We start from the raw sequence: 18,928 nt of genomic DNA on the forward strand, positions 1-18,928 counted from the left end.
CTAGTCTCCAGCAAAAAATGAAACCGGAGAGCAGCGCTTAGAAGACTTTGAAGAAAGACGGGAATGAAGGCAGGAAAAGGGTATTTTGTGGATTATGTTTAGCCTGATGATGGGTCTTGAATTGTTATAACTCCCACAAATAAATGGCTATTATGATCACCAAAGAAACACTGAATGGTAGTCAGCTCATGGTGATCATCCACACCCACAGCATCCTCTGGGAGGGCTGTGTCTGCCACGTGGGGCAGACGGCACCCTCCCTGAAAGTGTCGCACTAGACTCTGTCATTGGCTTTGGACAGAACAGAGAGGGGGAGGCATATCTGGTATTTTGAGATAAAATATTAATTTAGCAGTTCTTTCCTGCGTATTTTACTTTTTTCCCTCCAAATGCTTACTTCACTGTGACACTTGTTTGCACAACTGTAGTCATTTCAGTTTATGGATGCCTGTGATAGAAATATTGTTTACAAAAAATATATCATCTCTTTTTTTTCTTTAGAAAGATCTCATCTAAATATTAAGTTAAGGTTGCGTCTATGAAACCAGTGCACCTTGTCTTGTTTCTACGAGCTTTAAAAAGTCCAAATACTGATGAGGCTGTGGATCAGAAGGAACCAGACATGACCGTGTCTATTGTCAGTGGCTCTCCTTTGCCTCAAGAGCACGGTCAGTGGGTCACGGGGTGATGCATGGTGTGTATTGGTCATGTTCCTGCAGCGTCCTAGTGAGTCTAGGCAGAGTTGGATGTGCTTATGGCATGTTTCAGATACAGAAATAAAGGCATGAGGATGTCTCTTGGTTTTGAAAATTGAATAGTAGAAGTGTCTTAGCTTCAATCTTAACTCTAGGTAACAGAAAATAATTCTGTTGCATAAAGAAAAATATGACATTGCATGCTGCCATGAGAGCAAGCAGAAGAAATAATCTTGGTAAATATACATATATATGCATATTATGCAAATATATTTTATAGTAACATATGGTGATGTAAGAATGCTTGATAATGTATATGCAAGGGGGAAGTCATCCTAGATGGTTTTACCTTGGAGTAACAAATAACCTGAGATGCCTATGCTTTCCATTAGATATCAGGCCTAAACACCCATACGAGATGGAGAGCACGCTTCCTGTGACTGAAACATCAACTAAACATTGCGAAAATGTGCTGCTATTTTCCCACATGACAGGTAAACTGAATCTACTCCAAGTAAGCAAACAAACAAATACACTGCGCATTAGCGTACTTACAATGAGATGCAGTTCACTCCCGATGGGTTCTCAAAGATGAATGTTTAGACATCAACATGGGATCTACCTATGCTTCAGATAACAGGTGAGCTCTTTGCCAGCAACTCACCTCATCCAATGAGCGGTCACAGGAAAAGTATGCCTGATGAAAAATACCCCTTCACCAAAAAAGCCAAAAAGTCTCCGCTTATTAAACTGAAAGAGAGGATATGAAGTGTGTGAATCATTTTAAACTAGCAATACCACTGTATGAGTTTTTGAAGAGTAACTAATGATTTCTTTCTGAATTTTAAACTAAAACATCTAATTTATCATAAGAAAAGACACATTTTGGGATGATATTGTGTTTTACACCCTCATTCTCAAGGCATAATATTTAGATGATACTTGTCCCTTCCAATTAAAAAAGAAAAAAAAAACTATGACTTTCTTTAATATGCATTCTGTGTTAAATTGTCCATAGCTGCAAAATGTATATATGTATGTGTATTTGTTTTACATACACATGGGCATTTACACCTGTGTGTATAAACATATACATATACATCCTCATATACACGTGTATTTTATATATATATATGCTGAGAAAGTTCACATATATATACAATTGCGTATGTATATATGTGTGTGTCTGCGTGTGTGAGTGTCTGTGTGTGTACAGGTATAAAAACTTGACAGGCAGAGTAATATTTCACTCAGTGTTAAATTAAGTCTCTGAAAAATCAAGTACAGTCACTCAGTTAACATAGTACAGCCAGTAAACTAAGTTGAAAAGAGAAAAAGTGAATGGAAACACGATCCTGGACCATCTGTCTATGGCATTCACATCGGTTAGATCAGGGATTTTTATTTTGAGCTGTGAAGACCTCCTCCGTAGATGGGTCTTCTTGTGCGGGATGCTTCTGTCCCCCATGTGTCGCCCATGGCCTTCGCGAGGCACGCTTTGTTTCCTGTACTGGATTCCTGAGTTGTCAAAGGATATTGCTGAATTTCTAGTATCACCAACACCACCTGTGACCTCGTTCATTTCATTGTGAACCTCCAACGATGTTAACAGAATATTTCCATGAGCATCCACCTAATTGGAAGAAAGTAAACATCATTAGGCAACTAGCATGCCAAATAAATCTGATTTTCACATGCAAACCCAGCACAGACGTATGTCTTACAATCATATCACATACATTATGAGAAATTGTACATCTGTCAAGCCCAGCATTCCGTTTTATTGGAAAATGGCATTTTGGAGGTTTAACTGCAGTTTAGAGGTTTTACTTCCTTGATTTAAAAGTTCTCACGTAGGAGATTAGATAAAACAAGGGGAAATTTTTCAAACTGAAATTGCACATTAAGGATACAAATCCTTACTGAAGAGAAAATTAAAGTGCAAATGTCTTTCAAGATGTTAACTTAGGTGTTATAACCATTTTGAACAATTATGCACTGGGTTGAAACTATTCTGTTCCACTCCCTGGAAGTCAACTTGTCCCTTTTCTGAGGACATGAAATGTCCAAATTATCCTGGAGAAACTAACAAATACTACTGTGACATTGGTGGGTTAGGTGCCACCTAAACTAGACACTCACCCAAGTAAGCCACTTCTTGGAAACCCTACAGGGCAGTTCTACTCTGTCCTATAGGGTAGCTGAGTCAGAACCAACTTGACAGCATTGGGCTTATGGTGGCTCTTTTCACATTAGAACCCAGATTTAAAATTATAGCTTTCTTCTGTGCTAAATTCAGCTCCAGAACTTTCATGATGAGGCCAATGGGTACCTAATCCATGTGTTTGTCAACCTGCCACAGAGTTTTCAATAGAACAATCCAGAGGCTACGGGTCCCCAGAGAAGTCATCGCTGGATGGGTCTGGAGCTTCTCCCTCTGAGGAGCGCCAGTCATCATCAAGCCCTCTGCAGTCAGTTCTACAGTCCCCTGGGGAATCACTGTTCCTGCCTGCCTGGCATTCCTCCACCTAGCTCCCATCCCGTTTCCTGGAGAGCCATTTTCCTTTCCTTCTTCTGTCTGTGGAAATCTTTTTTTTCCAGTAGAACTAGGTTAAGCATTTATTAAGCATATTATTATTTTGTGGAGGGACAATTACTCAATATTTATATTTGTGTATTTCCATCTTCTGAATTTCATTGAAGACACAAAGCTAGATGTGCAGGAGGTGAGCTGGGGAGGGCCTCCCGGCTGAGAAGAGGCAGGAGCTTGAGGGTTCCCTGGGCATCAGGGACAGCTCCCCAACACCAGGTGTGGCCCAAACACAAGAAGGGCTGCAAGCATCCATGACCACTCAGGCTTTGGCAAAAAGACTCCAAAAAAAAAAAAAAGACTGAGATGTCTACATCATGGTTTGGAAGCATTATTAAACGTCACTCAATTATGTTTGGGGACAGAGATGTGTGGTAGGCAGAATAACGGTCCTCAAAGAAACCCAAGCCTTACCTCCCAGAATTTGTGAATACGTTACTTTACATGCAACATGGACTTTGCAGATGTGATTAAGGTTATAGGCCTTAAAATAGGGAGATTATCTCTCTGGAGTGGAAACCCTGGTGGCGTAGTGGTTAAGTGCTACGGCTGCTAACCAAGAGGCTGGCAGTTCAAATCTGCCAGGCACTCCTTGGAAACTCTATGGGACAGTTCTACTCTGTCCTATAGGGTCACTATGAGTCGGAATCGACTCGATGGCAGTGGTTTTATCCTGGAGTATCCAGGTAGACCCAATATAATCACATGAGATCTTAAAAGCAGAGAACTTTGTCTGGCTGGAAGCAGAAGAGAAAGAGAGATGCAAGAGAGGTGAGAGCATAGAGGTCTGTAGCATGAGAGGGATTCCAGAGCTTTTGCTAGAGGTGCCACAGGAAAAACATGAGAGGATTTGGGCAGACTCTAGGAGCAGAGGGAGGCCCCCAGCTGACAGCCAGCAAGGACACTGGGACCTCAGTCCTACAGCTGCAAGGGACTTATATGGCCAATTACTTGAATGAGCCAGGAAGCAGATTTATCCTCAGAGTCCCCAGAAAAGATCCCAGCCTGCTGACACCTTGGCCTCTGCCCTGTGGGACGGTAAGCAGAGGACCCAGTCAGCCATGATGTAGTGGACTTCTGACCTGCAGACTGTGAGAGAATAAATGGGTATGGTTTTAAGCCTCTAAGTTGGTGGATCGACTGGGTTTTTGTGAAGTTGGTGGTAATTTGTTATGGCAGCATTCAAAACTAATACATACAGGGGGTAACAAAGAAAATTTAAGAGGAGAAATGCCCTTTGAGCTATGCCTCAAAGGATGAGTAGAAATCTTCCAGGTAGAAGGCAGGAAAAACATTACAATCAAAGGCATGAAGAGTCTGAAATGGTTTGAGAAAGGCCAACTCGTGGAGTGGGACCACAGTAACAGAGACAGTGGGTTCATAGTACAAGGTTCCCAACACATGGGGCTGCTGCTGTTATTACCACTGTCACTGACATATTCATGGCATTACATCATGATAGGGATGCCTGCCTAACGATGAAACTTGGGAAAGCAATGAGGGCCAAGCTATGAGGCTTCCCTGCATGTCAGGCTGCAGGATAAAGAATGAAAGTTGAATTTGTGAGGAGCAACCAAAGAGAGGGGCTCTAGTTGGAGTGCATGGCATGGTTTGTTTCCTTTTGGTTCATCTGACCACGAGTTTGGCCAATCTGCCCTCTTGCCACTATAACAAAGAAAGCAGGCCCTACATGCCCCACCAGCACACTGATGCCCCCACGCATTGCCCATGACTCACTTCTGCAACTCAGCGGGTGAGAGCAACAGAGACAGCTACCTCACCACCCTGCTCCCACCTTGGGACCACAGACACCTGGCCCCTTGGGCTCCCTACAGAGATGTGTGAATGGCCCAGGAGAAGCCTGCCCCCAACCAGGCTCTGATGCACTCTTCTAATGAAGCCACCCTATCTGTCACCTTGGGTAGTGGAGTCCCAGGCTCATTCTACTGGAAACTCACCAAGCTCCCAGATGATCCCCCCTCATGCTCACCCCACCAGCAACCACCTTTCCTGAGCAGCAGCAGGAAGGATCTATGTGGAAAGGCAGAGACTGTACCCTGCAGGGTGAGGTGTGCCACATGGAAATGGTTCCATGCAGGACAAAGTCTCCGTAGCACTGACCATAGCAAGTCAGGAGTGCTCAGGTCACAAATAGGTCAAGATGATCAATTTCTATTTGCTGTCTCTGTACCATATCCTGATGCCCTGCATGGAAACAAGTTCTTGGGAGGAGAAAGGGGGCCTTGACATAAGAGCGTTAGGGTTTTGTTGTTTTATATACAGTGGAGGGGACAGTTCAAATGGGTCTTGCATTCGGGAGCACCAGGAATCTTAAATTTTGTAAGATTTTGGAACATCTCTCCCATATCAGCTCTTTTCATTTTCTTTCCTGGAATTATTAGCAGTAAAACGCTTAAAATGAGTAAATGCTGGTCCTCAGGATCAGTGAATATCAGTGGTTTGGGAGACTGAGTCTTTGATCATACTGAGAATGAGGGAGAAGAAAGCCAATAGATAAACTAAGTGGTTGAGAAAGGAGTAGAGAGCTAAGGAAAGGCTAGAAGGAGAGTGGGTGCCCAGGCAGCTCTGAGCAGTGAACAGCCTTCTGTAGAGTATCCCCAGGAGTTGTGGAATACGAGAGTCCAGAGTGGTCATGTGCTCTCCTGAAGAAGGGGGCACGACTGGAACCTGTCTTGGGTGTGGTGGGAGCTAGGTATAAGGCAGCAGAAGGACAGCAAGACAGGGCCCACTGAGCTGGTCTTCATACATGGACTACACTTGTCTGTCTCCTCCAGCACCTTCTATTGTGACCTTGGTGGTAAATGAGCAAATGTCTCCCTGCACACTGGAAGTCTTGACATGGAAAGGGGCTGACGAAGGGAATCAGCTAGTACAATCTCATTAATTCAGTTTATTCTAGTCCTGGAATGAATAAACATGATATACCACCAAACTGATTTTGAATCATAAGAGAAAACATGAAGCTTTCATTTAAAGAGACAATAAATTGAGGTAGTTTATTAAACAGATTTAATTAGATTTCATTTACAGGTCCAACTTTTAAATTTCCATAAATGGTAAGCCAATATGTATAAAACTCAAATTGAGGCAGAGAATAATCAAAGCTGGAAGATGCTTATTTTTTAAAATTAGTATGTAGAATTTATTCTATTCATTAGCAACTACATATTAACTAGAACCTCAGAAGACAACTTGTTTTCCTAAAGGTTGTAATGTTTTAGATGCAACAAAACTGTAAGATGCAGAGCACCCCCCTGGAGGTGGGGTTGCAGAGTGGCGGCACCCAGCTGACTCCTGGTTATCTATCTGTGCAAGATAATCACTGCCCACCTGCTCTGTAGCAGGCCTGTGTGAGGTGTAGGCCCCAGAGAGGAATAAGAGAAGGCCCTTGCCCTTAAGGAGTCTAGAAGATGAGAGCTACATATAATCAGCAAGTACATTTAAAATAATACTGAATATTGCCCTTGATGCACATTTTTAAATACACGCTGACAGTACCATCTCTTTCTAGCTATCAAAAATACTGTATTAAAAGCTCCTTTTATAAAAATCCAGAGGATTGTAATTAGCAACACTGTAGAAAGAAATACCAAATAAAGAAATGTTTTTTCTTCAAGGAAGGAAGTATTTTAGAATCCCTTTATTCAGGTGAACTTTGACAGTGCTATGACTCACAGTTTTACCTGGTTTTCAAAAGACACATTTATCAGCCTTCCTGTTTCCTCACTAGAAAAGTGAGGAAGCATAAGGGTTCAGTTAGACCAAATGATGACCAATACCACTCATTCCTGAACACAGGTGACATGAGCACTGCCCATGTTCATGTCTCGGTGGTGGCATCTGGGAAGATGCAAAGAATTTGGCTGCTTTATTGATAGTTTTGCATTTAAGTATTAAACATGAACCAGTGTGTAGAAAAATTTATACCAAAATTACGTTTTTTTTTAAAGAGTTCAGGGGTTGTTAAAATTGGTTTAATCTTAGGAACCAGATACTTTAAACTCATATTTCCAAAAGGGATGCTAATTTTTTCCTATCATCTAGAATTTAAGTCTTGACATAGATGGAAGTTGTTGTGGGTGAAATATAGAAATATCCTATACAGAACAAAAGGTGACATTCAGTTTTTAAATTATTTCATGAACACTGCTTATTTTGAAGGGTTCTGTCTCATATCTGCTATAGTTAGAACCACTGATTTCAATGTACTTTTTCTTCCTGCTGTATTACCTTGGCAGGTGTCGACACTCAAAGCCTGAAAACATCTGCTGGAGAATACGTCACAGAGGGATGTTCTTTTTTTCCTAGAATCTGTTACCAGATTGGCACATAGTTCATATCTCACTCTCTACCTACCTTCAAGCTTCTAAATAAATAGTATACTCTAGTTTTAGAAGAATAAGATGTTCTTTGTCCCATGAGGAATGAAATCTTTCCACTTTAGTAAGAAGAGCGACGTCAAGTCTGCAGCTCTGATTCCTCAGCAAGAATTTCTGCCATCTCATGAAATTCAAATACTTACTAATCACCTTGCAAAAGATCACAGGGCTTTGCTATGGATTGAATGATATGTTGAAGTCATAACCCTAACTGTGAATGTGACCTTGTTTGAGAAAATAGGGTCTTTCTTTGAAGATATCAGTTAAGTTAATGAGGTCATACAGGAGTAGGGTGGGTCCTAATTCTATATGACTGGTGTCTTAAAAAAGAGGAGAAGATGGCCAAGTGAAGGTATATCTACAAGCAGCAAAGCAAATGCTAAGAGTTTTCAGGAAAAAAAAAAAAAAAAAAAACAGAAACTAGAAGAAAGACATGGAACAGCTCCTCTCTCAGAGACCCCAGAAGGAACTGACATGGCCAATACCCTGATTTGGACTTCTAGCCTCCAGAACTATGAGACAATAAATGTCAGTTGTTTTAAGTCACCTACTTTTTGGTATTTTGCTATGACAGCCTTAGGAAACTAAGACAGCTTGTGACAGTAATACTTGCATTCCAACCAGAGGCTAAACCTTGGGTATAGAAACAACTCAGGAACAAGTAGAGGTTAAGCACAAATAAACTATTTAAAAACAAACAAGCAAACCAAACCTATTGCCATTGAGTCAGTTCTGTCCCATAGTGACTACAGTCAAGGCTTATACTGCACCACTGGTGTGAGGAGAAACTATGTAAATATGTGAAAAATTTGAGCATTTATTAAGTTAAAATATTATATAATTGCTCATGGTTTTATAGTAGAATTGATAAAATTAACAATCCCAAAATCACGGTACCCTACTAGGTAGACTGCAGTGGCCCTGACTGCACAGTCCTCCCTTGGGTGCCTGTCAGGACCCAAAGGTGGTCTTTGAAAAGAAAACACCAGCAGGTCACTATTGGTTGGGGAAAGACATACCTCTGTGATCAGGTGCTTAGCTCCCATCCATAGCATGGGAAAGGGGGCTGGCTAAGGTTGTTGTTGTTAGTGCCGTCGAGTCGGTTCCGACTCATAGCAACCCTACGCACAACAGAATAAAACGCTGCCCAGTTCTGCACCATCCTTACAATCGTTGTTACGGTTGAGCTCATTGTTGCAGCCACTGTGTCAATCCACCTCGTTGAGGGTCTTCCTCTTTTCCGCTGACCCTGTACTCTGCCAAGCATGATGTCCTTCTCCAGGGACTGATCCCTCCTGACCACATGTCCCAAGTATGTAAGATGCAGTCTCTCCATCCTTGCTTCTAAGGAGCGTTCTGGTTGTACTCCTTCTAAGACAGATTTGTTTGTTCTTTTGGCAGTCCATGGTATATTCAATATTCTTCGCCAATGCCACAATTCAAAGGCGTCAACTCTTCTTCAGTCTTCCTTATTCATTGTCCAGCTTTCACATGCATATGATGCGAATGAAAATATCATGGCTTGGGTCAGGTGCACCTTAGCCTTCAGGGTGACATCTTTGCTCTTCAACACTTTGAAGAGGTCCTTTGCAGAAGATTTGCCCAATGCAATGCGTCTTTTGATTTCTTGACTGCTGCTTCCATGGCTGTTGATTGTGGATCCAAGTAAAATGAAATCCTTGACAACTTCAATCTTTTCCCCATTTATCATGATGTTGCTCATTGGTCCAGTTGTGAGGATTTTTGTTTTCTTTATGCTGAGGTGTAATCCATTCTGAAGGTTGTGGTCTTTGATCTTCATTAGTAAGTGCTTCAAGTCCTCTTCACTTTTCAGCAAGCAAGGTTGTGTCATCTGCATAATGCAGGTTGTTAATGAGTCTTCCTCCAATCTTGATGCCCTGTTCTTCTTCATATAGTCCAGCTTCTCGGATTATTTGTTCAGCATACAGATTAAATAGGTATGGTGAAAGAGTACAACCCTGACGCACACCTTTCCTGACTTTAAACCAATCAGTATCCCCTTGTTCTGGCCGAACAACTGCCTCTTGATCTATGTAAAGGTTCCTCATGAGCACAGTTAAGTGTTCTGGAATTCCCACTCTTCGCAGTGTTATCCATAGTTCGTTATGATCCACACAGTCAAATGCCTTTGCATAATCAATAAAACACAGGTAAACATCCTTCTGGTATTCTCTGCTTTCGGCCAGGATCCATCTGACATGTGCAGTGATATCCCTGGTACCACATCCTCTTCTGAAACCAGCCTGAATTGCTGGCAGTTCCCTGTCGATACACTGCTGCAGCCATTTTTGAATGATCTTCAGCAGAACTTTGCTTGAGTGTGTGATATTAATGCTATTGTTCTATAATTTCCACTTTCGGTTGGATCGCCCTTCTTGGGAATAGGCATAAATATGGATCTCTTCCAACCAGTTGGCCTGGAAGCTGTCTTCCATATTTCTTGGCATAGATGAGTGAGCACCTCCAGTGCTGCATCTGTTTGCTGAAACATCTCAATTGATATTCCATCAATTCCTGGAGCCTTGTTTTTTGCCAGTGCCTTCAGAGCAGCTTGAACTTCTTCCTTCAGTACCATCGGTTCCTGATCATATGCCACCTCTTGAAATAGTTGAATATCGACTAATTCTTTTTGGTATAATGACTCTGTATATTCCTTCCATCTTCTTTTGATGCTTCCTGCATCATTTAATATTTTCCCCATGGAATCCTTCACTATTGCAACTCGAGGCTTGAATTTTTTCTTCAGTTCTTTCAGCTTGAGAAACACCAAACGTGTTCTTCCCTTTTGGTTTTCGATCTCCAGCTCTTTGCACATGTCATTATAATACTTTATTTTGTCTTCTCGAGAGGCCCTTTGAAATCTTCTGTTCATTTCTTTTACTTCATGAATTCCTCCTTTTGCTTTAGCTGCTCGACACTCAAGAGCAAGTTTCAGAGTCTCCTCTGACATCCACCTTGGTCTTTTCTTTCTCTCCTGTCCTTTCAGTGACGTCTTGCTTTCTTCATGGATGATGTCCTTGATGTCATTCCACAACTCGTCTGGTCTCCGGTCACTGGTGTTCAATGCATCAAATCTATTCTTGAGATGGTCTCTGAATTCAGGTGGGATATAGTCAAGGTCATATTTTGGCTCTCGTGGACTTGCTCTGATTTTCTTCAGTTTCCGCTTGAACTTGCATATGAGCAATTGATGGTCTGTTCCACAGTCAGTCCCTGGCCTTGTTCGGACTGATGATATTGAGCTTTTCCATCGTCTCTTTCCACAGATGTAGTCAATTTGAGTTCTGTGTGTTCCATCTGGCGAGGTCCATGCGTATAGTTGCCATTTATGTTGGTGAAAGAAGGTATTTGCAATGAAGAAGTAGTTGGTCTTGCAAAATTCTATCATTCGATCTCCGGCATTGTTTGTATCACCAAGGCCATATTTTCCAACTACTGATCCTTCTTCTTTGTTTCCAGCTTTTGCATTCCAATTACCAGTAATTATCAATGCATCTTGATTGCATGTTTGATCAATTTCAGACTGCAGCAGCTGATAAAAATCTTCTATTTCTTCATCTTTGGCCCTAGTGCTTGGTGCGTGAATTTGAATAATAATCGTATTAACTGGTCTTCCTTGTAGGCGTATGGGTATTATCCTATCACTGACAGCATTGTACTTCAGGATAGATCTTGAAACGTTCTTTTTGACGGTGAATGCAACACCATTCCTCTTCAAGCTGTCATTACCAGAATAGTAGAGTATATGATTGTCCAATTCAAAATGGCCAATACCAGTCCATTTCAGCTCACTAATGCCTAGGATATCGATGTTTATGTGTTCCATTTCATTTTTTACAATTTCCAATTTTCCTAGATTCATACTTCATACATTCCAGGTTCCGATTATTAATGGATGTTTGCAGCTGTTTCTCCTCGTTTGTAGTCATGCCACATCAGCAAATGAAGGTCCCGAAAGCTTTACTCCATCCAGGTCATTAAGGTCGATTCTACTTTGAGGAGGCAGCTCTTTCCCAGTCATCTTTTGAGTGCCTTCCAACCTGGGGGGCTCATCTTCCAGCACTATATCAGACAATGTTCCGCTGCTATTCATAAGGTTTTCACTGGCTAATGCTTTTCAAAAGTAGACTGCCAGGTCCTTCTTCCTAGTCTGTCTTAGTCTGGAGGCTCAGTCGAAACCTGTCCTCCATGGGTGACCCTGCTGGTATCTGAATACTGGTGGCATAGCTTCCGGCATCACAGCAACACACAAGCCCCCACAGTACCACAAACTGACAGACACTTGGGGGGCTAAGGTTAGTGTTTCAAAAGTAATTCCTTTGTAGCACAGAAGGCTATACTTACAACCAATCCCAAGACATAGTGCTGAAAATTAATGAGTAATAATGAAGGGCTGTGTAACCTATGAAGCAACTGGCCTGCATCTAGTGCCATTCCTATTTTGCATACAATTTGTGATTCTTTTTCACTTTCCTTTAACTCATCCTTGATAGAAACTTATTGGTAGGCTCATTTCTACTTAAAATTATCACTAAATTCTTAGGTGTCATTGGGAAAAATTTGTAATGTTTATCTTCATGGGTATCAAATATGTGTTTAGAATTAGTACACATGCCTTTCTTTGCATGCTTATTTTAAACCTTATGAGTTGATGTACAATTACAGATTTTTAAAAATGTGAACACATAAATGCTTTAACAAAACTACCAGGAAAACAGAAAAAAATTCTCAGAAAAGCAAGCAATAAAAATGGTCTTATGAATAAACTTAAATTTTCAACTACATCGGATTTACAATATATTCATTCTACATTATGCTAATTTTTTCTGTGGATGTTAGAGGGTTTTATTTTTTTAATTACGCTTTGCACTCAAAAGGTATTTCTGTAGCAAAGCAATTTACCTGTTTTAAACCGTTTCATTAAGCACAAAGGAAACAAATTTATAAGCTGTTTATATTTAAGAGGGCTGTTGAGTAGGATTAGGGAACCAGCATTGTGTGTCTGCACACATGTGTGGCTGCACGATGGAATTAATAATGAGGGGTTCCCGTTTCCTTGGCAACCATATGACAAAAAAATGTTATGTATTCATAGCAGGATGCAGGTCTATTTAGAATGGAAAAGTGTGGTGCTGAGTCCATTTTCCAGTAAGAGATTCAGGATAATTTGCTCATGGAAAAGTCTGATTTTATTCACAAACTCCGGGTTTCTCTGACCAATTCTATGTTTTGCTGAGAGAACGAAAGCCATTTGCATCATTAACCCCTGTCTCTACTATGTGGCACCCCTGGGCCTGTAGGCACCGGCACCGCTCCAAGCAGTTGCCTGTACTCCTGCGTGAGGCGCATGCATGGGGTGGCAGTAAGAGCACGATAAAGAGCAAGAATTTAAAAAAAAAAAAAAAACCAAAGAAGGTCAAAACAGACTCAATATGCTAACAGGTGGAAATATCTATGTGAGAATTTGATGTGATGAAAGAGGTGGAAGAAAAAATAAATATTACATAGAAATTATAACATCTTTTAACTAAAATATTGTTTATAATTACAACAAAATCTTGCTTTCATTAAAAATAAACTGATAGAACATCAGAATAATTGAGTTATTTTATAATGAAGGGATGAAACAGTGTGTTGAACTGGGCTGGAGGTGGATGAACTTAATCCTTTTTTGCCCTTGGAGAGACAGCCCAGAGGCTTCCTAAGGCAGTGAACTCTTCTCTGCATGGTCTTGGCTTTTTGCAAAATGAAACCAGAGAGGAGCCAGGGCCAGGACCAATCAGGGAGCTTCCTGACCAAACTCCACACTGAGGGATGGTGGCCTGTCCTAGGGAGTATGAGCAAGGAGTCATCAGCCCTTGTGGAAAGAATAGTAGTATGCTGTATAATCAAACTTGTAATTTTACATCCAAATACATACTCAAACATTTTGGAAAAAATGCTTTTGAGTGCCAGATTTGGGCTCCATTCCCTAGAGTTTTATTAATTCTGGTATCCATAGGTTATGTCCTTTTTATGGGAAACTGGGAAGATTTTGGCTTCTTCAGTTTCTCCACTAATTTTGGTTTTATGTAAAATTCAGTGACTTGCATGAGGAAACAGTTCAAATTATTGTCAACAAGACCATACAATTCCTACTCAAAAGGCCATGAATGCACATGTAGTGACTGACTAGCTGTGAGGTGCAGGGTGGTGTCCCTGAATGGTATGTGTGGTCAAGGTAATGAGCCACCTACCCGGTTGCCCTCACTCTTTGAACGGTCATTCTTTGCCTTGGCTGTCTTTTCTGCAAGCTTCTTCTGCCTCTGAGGGCCTCTTCCAAAAAAAATGTAGTTGACAAAGGCATACTCCAGAAGGGCCAGGAACACAAAGACGAAGCAGCCCATGAGGTACATGTCAATGGCTTTGACGTAGGGGATTTTGGGCAACGTCTCCCGAAGGTGCGTGTTGATGGTCGTCATTGTCAGCACAGTTGTGATCCCTGTAAAAGAAACAGAAGGTGAGAGGTGGTGGCTTCACTGCATTGCTCTTCAGTTTTCAATTTCCTTTTGAATTTTCTCACACATTTTCAGGTGATTGGAGAATTATGGATTATCAGGTGGTAGAAATGCAATAGAGCATACAACTTGTGATTTGGGCAGCACATCCCACCTGTGAATAGGAATCAACATCTCTGCTCTGGCACCATGCCCGCATGGGTTGGTTTTGCCAATAGAGAGGATGGAGTGTTAAGAGAAGAAGAGGTGTCTAGGGCAGCAAAGAAGAACGTGCTCTTTAAGAAAATTGGGGGAAATGAAAATAAGTCCAGGATTTAACATAAAACATGAGTGTCTGGAGGAGTCCACCAGGCCCAGAGATGAGTTGGGGTGTGGTCTACATCTGGAAATGTGCGGTTATAGTAAGGGATCAGTGAGACCCTGATTGTAAGAAGACAACTCTTACTACCATGCTTATTTGAAGCCCGAGGAATGAAGCAATGTTTTCTGAAGTTACTATTAAGGATGTGATCCAGTCATGAGCTCAAAGAGTAAGGAATAGCTGAGTGATGCTCCTGAGGGTAGATTACCTAACAGAGCAGTTTCCCCCAGCACCTAAGAACCTTTTATATAAAAGCTGCTCAGCAGATATTTGCTGAAGTCAAAAGTATTGTATTCAAAATATAGAATCATACCACACTCTGGGGTAGGTGACCAGATCCTTTTTTTTTTTTTAGTTTTTAGGCCATTATGTTGAATTCCTTATGTAAATTCCTTATGTAGTATCTTGTAAATTATCTCAGTGTTTCCCAAAGTCAATATTTCCCTTAGTCACTAAAGTGAGTAAATTCAGAATAAGTTTAGTCACTAAAACCATGTAAGAGAAGGGACCACATTTTGAAGCTCCCCCATAGCAAAGGACACAGTTCTTGCTACACGAAGATTCAGCATTGAAGAATTTGAGGCTACAGGGAACAGGGGACAGCAGTGCCATGACCAGAGCTTGTTGAATTAAACTACTCTGGCAGGAATGAAAAAGCATAGAGCACTCACTTCTTGGTGGGACAATGCTCCAATTACTGTCTCTCTTGGCATGCTCTCTTGGAGATAGTACTTCGAAATACTAAGATGTCTCAAGGTTCACAAGAACCAATAGGTGGAAACAACCTAAATGTCTATCAACAGATGAATGGATAAACAAAATATGGAATCTACATACAATGGGATATTACTCAGCTATAAAGAGAAATGAAGTCCTGATGCATGCTACGTCACGGATGAACCTTGAAAACATTATGCTGAGTGAAATCAGCCAGACACAAAAACACAAATATTATATGATCCCACTTGTAAGAGAACAGGCAAATGCATAGAGACCAAAGTCTATTAGTTGATACCAGAGGTGACTGGAAGGGAGCGGAAAGGGGAACTCACTGTTTCAGGGGCACCGAGCTTCTGTTAAGGGTCATAGAAAAATTTGGAAATGGATGGTGGTAATGGTCACTAATAGTACATGTAAAAGTGGTTGAAATAGCAAATATTTTATTATATAGATTTCACCACAATGAAAATTAAAAAACAAACAAAAAGAGAAATCTCAAGAAAGCAAGGCAGCTCCAATGAGGGAGTTCTCTGTCACCTACAACTGATGCTCCAGGATGTGACTGTAATGTGGCTCCCCAGACCTAGTGGAGTGGGCTGGGTCAGGGCTCCCCTCCAAAAAGAGGCTTTCAAAGGAAGGAAGCCACAAAGAGGACCTTGAGGCTGCAGGCTGAGCTTACCGCAAGCCCCTGGTAGAACAAGGAGGAGTGCTCTCTCAGAGACACCCGGGCTCTCTCCAACTGATCCCTGAACTTATACTGAGGGAACACAGGAGAACTGAAGAATTGAGACTGTTTTTATGTATAGTAACTGCAATCCATGATCTCTTGGGGTAGTCAGAATATTTTAAGATTCTCCTTTAAACATAACATTCATATGCATCTGGGGAGCTTTTAAATTTGAAAATGGCAATGACATAATTACAGTTTACAAATAACTGTGAAAACGCCATGCAAATGCTAAAAAAATTATGTGTTCTCACCATTATTCCAAAATGTTGTAATGTTGCTCCTGCTACTTTTTTTTTTTTTTTTTCTGTTTAAAATAGCTCTGGGCAGCCTAATTGTTTGCGTTGGCTGCTGCCCTGCCTCTCCAGTTGGCTCTTGCACTGACATGGATGTGGTAAGGTTTGGAAGTGAATGCTCTGGTCTTTCTCGTTCTGGTTCACATGAGCTCTTGGCTTAAAAGGCTGATGCACTTTTCCTAATTCTTCTGTCATTTCACCTCCTAATGGAGTGCAGACTGGGTGGTCCCAGCCTAAATAGTGAAACCACATGGCCCAGGCCAAGGCTCAGCTCTGTTGCTTCCTAGCCGGCAACCTGAATAATCCCCAGTGGGCTTGTTTCATTGTCTGGGCTGTTATGGAGTACACTGTAATACTGAAAGCACTTGGCGATGTGCCTAATAAGTCATGACTGGCATTATTAACAATAACAACTACAAGAAATAATCATATTATTATCACCACTGTAGAATAGCTCTTTAGAAATCTCTAGTGTTCCTCCTCAAAGCCTAGGCTCTGTACCTCTGCCTCATCGTCCTGTGTGCTCCCTGAAGGGCTCCACCATCTTGCGATACAAGAGACTGATAGGGTTGTGGTCTCTGCATTTCTTATGCATGCACCAGGCTGATACATTTTTCTTCTAGTTGTTAGCCTTAAATTATTTCTTATTTAGATTGTATTAATGAAATGTTGCATCAGAAAAACTGCATTTATAAGGATAATTATGAAATAAAACTATAATTTATTTGAATCATTTAGTTAAAACAGATTTTATGTCTCTGCTTTGCGACCAAAGTAATGGAGCCTAAATTATAGTAACATAAACTGTCACTTTCTAAAGGACTGATAATGCTATTCACTGGTCGTGGACTTCAAATTTTTGAGTAAGACCACTGAGTCACCAGTTCCAACCTTGCAATGGTGGTTGGTTCCAATACCAGCAGCTCAGCATCACTGAGGTCTGATGTGTGGCCAGTACGAGCCTCGAACCCTCAGGAGCATGCACAGAGCACAGCACAGCTGCCTGCAGAGCCAGCACCTCCTTCTCCACTGAAGAAGAAGAGCAGGCTCAAGTTGCCCCAACCAAAGGTCCACAGAGCCCTGAGGCAGCAGAAGGGCACCCATAGGGCTCTCTTCAGAGCATCCCTCTGTGCAGACACAGCCCGCCGACGACCCCAGTGGGCACAAAGGCACGCCTTGTGCACAGCCACTCAGTGACGCAGTTTCGTAATAATCAGCTGAGTAGATCAGAAAACTACAAATAATATTATAATGTACAGTATATATTATACACAGGCTAACAATCCATCTGTCAAATGATCAACGGCCAGAAAAGATTTCTAGCACTCTTGGGGATCATTCAGAATCTAACTACATATTTTAATACTTATTAAATTGTGTAATTCCAATTATATGCTGTAATATTTGACTGTTTTTTCTGAGTTGAAAAATAAGAACGCACAATTAATCAAGTCTTCTTTCTGGGCCACAGAATAATTTTGACTAGGAGATGTTACTCCTTGCTTTAAAATTACTGTCAAAAATACTTTATTATGCAAATATTCTGCAAGCATACTTTCCCTTTCATGGGCATGAAAACTCACATCTGAACCTTATAATTAAATTAACACATCAAGGGAATCGTGCATGAAATTGATGTTTCAAGATAAAATGTGACCGTATAGGCAAGATGCGTGTAATGATGTAAAAAAAAGGTGTTGAGCTCTAGCTTTATGAACTCTCTTAATACTGTAATGATACCGTTACTCTACATTTTAGAATAACATTTCAAAATGACACATACCGAGGGCAACTCTAGCAGCAGATGCATCATAATTGATCCAGAAGGACACCCAGGATAGAATCGTGATCAGTATAGAGGGCATGTAAGTCTGAAGGATGAAGTATCCAATGTTTCTCTTTAACCGAAAGCTCAGTGAAAGTCGAGGATAGGCACCTGCGGCAGAAAAACAAGGGTCATTAACTGCAGGAAGGACACACCCACCCAAACAGGGTGCTTTGACATCCATGGTCAACAGTATGCACTTGAGGCACTGGGTTGTTTCTGTTTGCCTGCTGTTTGCCTAATGGTATCTATAAGGGCCTGGGAAGGGTGGGGTACTTCAGTCTGTGTATAAAGTGATGTTGAGGACACCCAGCTAGGGCTAAATGCTCCAGAACCATCCCTGGAAAACTCTGGAAAAGTTTAGATTAGAATAAAAAATGATGCCAAATATCTTGTATATCTTTTTATTAACAACTGTCCCCTTTTTCTCCATTGTCAGCAGGAGATTTGACTCATGGATTAGTGGACAAACTGGCTTTTATCAGTTGTCCTCTCAGTGCATCCGGAGCAACTGGTTACACACCCTTTATGTCAAAGGCATTGGAGGCCTTGACCCTAGACTGGGTGGTATTGCTCAGGGGTCACCTGGAAACTGGAGAAGCAGCTCTTGTCCCAGAGAAAGCCATGGTTTGTTCTGAGATGCTGTCTCTGACCACAGGAAAGGCAGTGAAGGGGGCTTGGAGACACACCTGGTTATTCTTGTATGCAAACCCTAGCACTAATCCTTTGATATGGACACCTCGCTGGCTCAGCACTCCTTGGAACCCATCACAACCACCACCACCACCACCACCAT

At 41.4% G+C, this 18,928-nt stretch overlaps 1 protein-coding gene across 2 annotated transcripts in view; it reads right to left on the reverse strand.

Annotated features, from left to right (window-relative positions):
• Positions 1-1,867: 1,867 nt before the first annotated feature.
• GABRB3 (gamma-aminobutyric acid type A receptor subunit beta3) overlaps positions 1,868-18,928 on the reverse strand; it is a 376,930-nt gene continuing 359,869 nt past the window's right edge. For both annotated transcript variants that reach the window (XM_049905851.1, XM_049905850.1), the window contains exons 7-9: positions 18,091-18,243; positions 13,943-14,187; positions 1,868-2,328 (exon numbers count right to left, since the gene is read on the reverse strand). In XM_049905851.1, the coding sequence (XP_049761808.1) occupies positions 1,987-2,328; positions 13,943-14,187; positions 18,091-18,243 (740 nt within the window). In that variant the 3' untranslated portion in view covers positions 1,868-1,986. The remainder of the gene's footprint in view (positions 2,329-13,942; positions 14,188-18,090; positions 18,244-18,928) is intronic.

The sequence above is a fragment of the Elephas maximus genome, chromosome 13 (genome assembly GCF_024166365.1).
Source record: "Elephas maximus indicus isolate mEleMax1 chromosome 13, mEleMax1 primary haplotype, whole genome shotgun sequence".
Classification (NCBI taxonomy): domain Eukaryota; kingdom Metazoa; phylum Chordata; class Mammalia; order Proboscidea; family Elephantidae; genus Elephas; species Elephas maximus.